The 2,500-nt window shown below is 33.9% G+C and overlaps 1 protein-coding gene across 1 annotated transcript; it reads left to right on the top strand.

The window, feature by feature from the left end:
• Nucleotides 1–221: 221 nt before the first annotated feature.
• On the top strand, nucleotides 222–1,216 carry EMWEY_00013920 (TPR domain-containing protein, putative; the record flags this gene model as incomplete). The annotated part of the gene is made up of 2 exons (XM_013477220.1): nucleotides 222–976; nucleotides 1,207–1,216. 2 exons carry the CDS (start codon nucleotides 222–224, stop codon nucleotides 1,214–1,216), a joined length of 765 nt encoding a protein of 254 aa, XP_013332674.1.
• Between the last annotated feature and the right edge of the window lie 1,284 nt (nucleotides 1,217–2,500).

Raw genomic sequence — 2,500 nt, 5'->3', positions numbered from 1 at the left:
CAAACGTTAAATGGCCTTCTTGCTGCTTCCTGCGTATTCGTCTCCGCTGCAGCAGGAAGGACGATCTAGCGGAGACAATAAGAAGAATAGAGGCAGCACTGCAGCAGCTAAATAAGCTTGCTGCTAAGCAGCAGCAGCAACGCATGCAGCAGCAGCAGCTACTACTGCAGCAGCAGCAGCAGCAACAGCAGCAACTCTTATCCTTACAAGAACAGCAGCATATGACCCATCAAAAGATAGACAATCAGCAGCAACAGCACATGCAGCAACAGCAGCAGCAGCAGCAACAACAGCAGCAGCAGCAGCAGCAAGTAATATATCCAACATTTATATTATCTATTTCCTCTATGCCTATACACCGCAAGCTGCTATGCGTGCTGCGCTCCCCCTTCAAGCATAAAGACAGCAGAGAACAGTACGAGTTGCTGCAGCGTAAGGTCTTGGTGGATATACACCTGAGTACTATGCTGCTGCAGTACCTTAAGGATAAGCAGCAGCAGATCAACAGCAGCAGCAACAGCAGCAGCAGCAGCAGCAGCAGCGGAGAAGAAGAAGGACACCCCTTAGAGTCTATAAGAAGACTTCGTTCTCTTATAAAACTTTTCCGTCGTAATATATCTGCATGCATGCCGCAGCAGCTGAAGCAGCAGCAGCAGCAGAATGATTTGTTGCTGCAGCAGCAGCAGCAGCAACAGCAGCAGCAGCAAGAGATGCAAGATATCCATCGTTATAAAGCTATGGAGATTGAGGTGTATAGGGAGCTACAGCAATTAGTTATACCAGATATATCTTCTTTTGCCTCTCCCTCTCTTCTACAGCAGCAGCAGCAGCAGCAGCAGCAACAGCAGCAGCATTTACTACTCCTACAGCAGCAGCAGCAGCAACAACAACAAGAAGAAATACATAAAAAACAATTATCTACTTTTTTAAGTATTTGTTTACCAGATAGAGTAGATGCAAGAGCACACTTTGAGGTGTACGTACACCCCGAGAAATTAAATAAAATCTGGGGAAGATTAAACATGAAAACACAATGGATATCTAAATATCTACAATATAAACAGGTAAATAAAAAAATTAGGGTTTAGGGTTTAGGGTTTAGGGTTTAGGGTTTAGGGTTTAGGGTTTAGGGTTTACGAGGGTTTAGGGTTTACGAGGGTTTAGGGTTTAGGGATTACGAGGGTTTAGAGGGTTTAGGGGGTTTAGGGAAGATTAAATATGTAGACACAATGGAGATCTAAATATCTGCAATATATAGAGGTAATTAGGGTTTAGGGTTTAGGGTTTAGAGGGTTAGGGTTAGGGTTAGGGTTTAGGGTTTAGGAGGGTTTAGGGTTTAGGAGGGTTTAGAGGGTTTAGAGGGTTTTAGAGGGTTAAAAGGGAGTTAAATAAATAAATAATTAAATAAATAAATTAATTATTATTTTTATTTCTTTTTATTTATATAGGGCACATATATATACGAATAAATAATATAAATAAATAGATAAAAAAAGAGAAAATAAATAAATAAATAAATAAATAAATATATAAATTATTTTTATTCCTTTTTATTTACAGGAAATGCCTAAAAAAGAAGAATTAATTAATTTATTATTAAGCAATAAATATAAAAAAGATAAACTAATTCGTTGGCCTAATTCTTTTGATTCTCTTCGTCTTCTTACCTTACAAGAAATACAAAAAATGCTCAGAAAGTATACTTTATTTATTTATTTATTTATTTTATTTATTTATTTTATTTATTTATTTATTTATTTATTTATTTTATTTATTTTATTTATTTAGTTTATTTCTTTCTTTATTTATTTGTTTATTTATTTATTTGTTTATTTATTTATTTATTTATCTATCTACCTCTCTATCTATTTATCTAATTTGTTAATTAATTATATAATTAATTAATTTATTTTAATAAATTAATAAATTAATAAATTAATAAATTAAATAAATAAATATTTATTTTATTTATTTATTTATTTAATTTATTTGTCTAATTAAATAATTAATTTATTTTTTTTATTTAGGGTTAGGGTTGTTTTTATTGTTTTTTTTTTTATTTTTTTTTGTTCTTTTTCTTCTTTTTATTGTCTCCTTTTAGTGTCTCCTTTTTATTTTTTTTTTTTTTTTTAAATTTTTTTGTGTCTCTTGTGCTGCTGCTGCTGCTGCTGCTGCTGCTGCTGCTGCTGCTGCAGGGCGGAGAATTCTAGACTGGAGAGGTTAGCTCGTGCTCGTCGTGGTGAGCCTCCCTTTAGGCCTAAAGTTCGTGTCTTTGGTGATTTTATTGAATCTGACGAAACCCCAAACCCTAAACCCTAAACCCTAAACCCTAAACCCTTAAAAACCCTAAACCCTAAAAAATCCTAAACCCTTAAAAGTTTGTAGATTATTTTCTTATTTATTTCTTCTTATTCTCTAATCATCATTATTATAACCCTTAACTTATTACCTCCTCTTTTTTTCTTTATAAATTATTCTCTAGGGTTTGGGGTTTAGGGTT

Source organism: Eimeria maxima, genomic scaffold (assembly GCF_000499605.1).
Source record: "Eimeria maxima Weybridge genomic scaffold, Emw_scaff104, whole genome shotgun sequence".
In the NCBI taxonomy this organism is placed as follows: domain Eukaryota; phylum Apicomplexa; class Conoidasida; order Eucoccidiorida; family Eimeriidae; genus Eimeria; species Eimeria maxima.
Note: the sequence above shows the minus strand (reverse complement) of the source record. Positions and strands in the feature narration are given on the sequence as shown.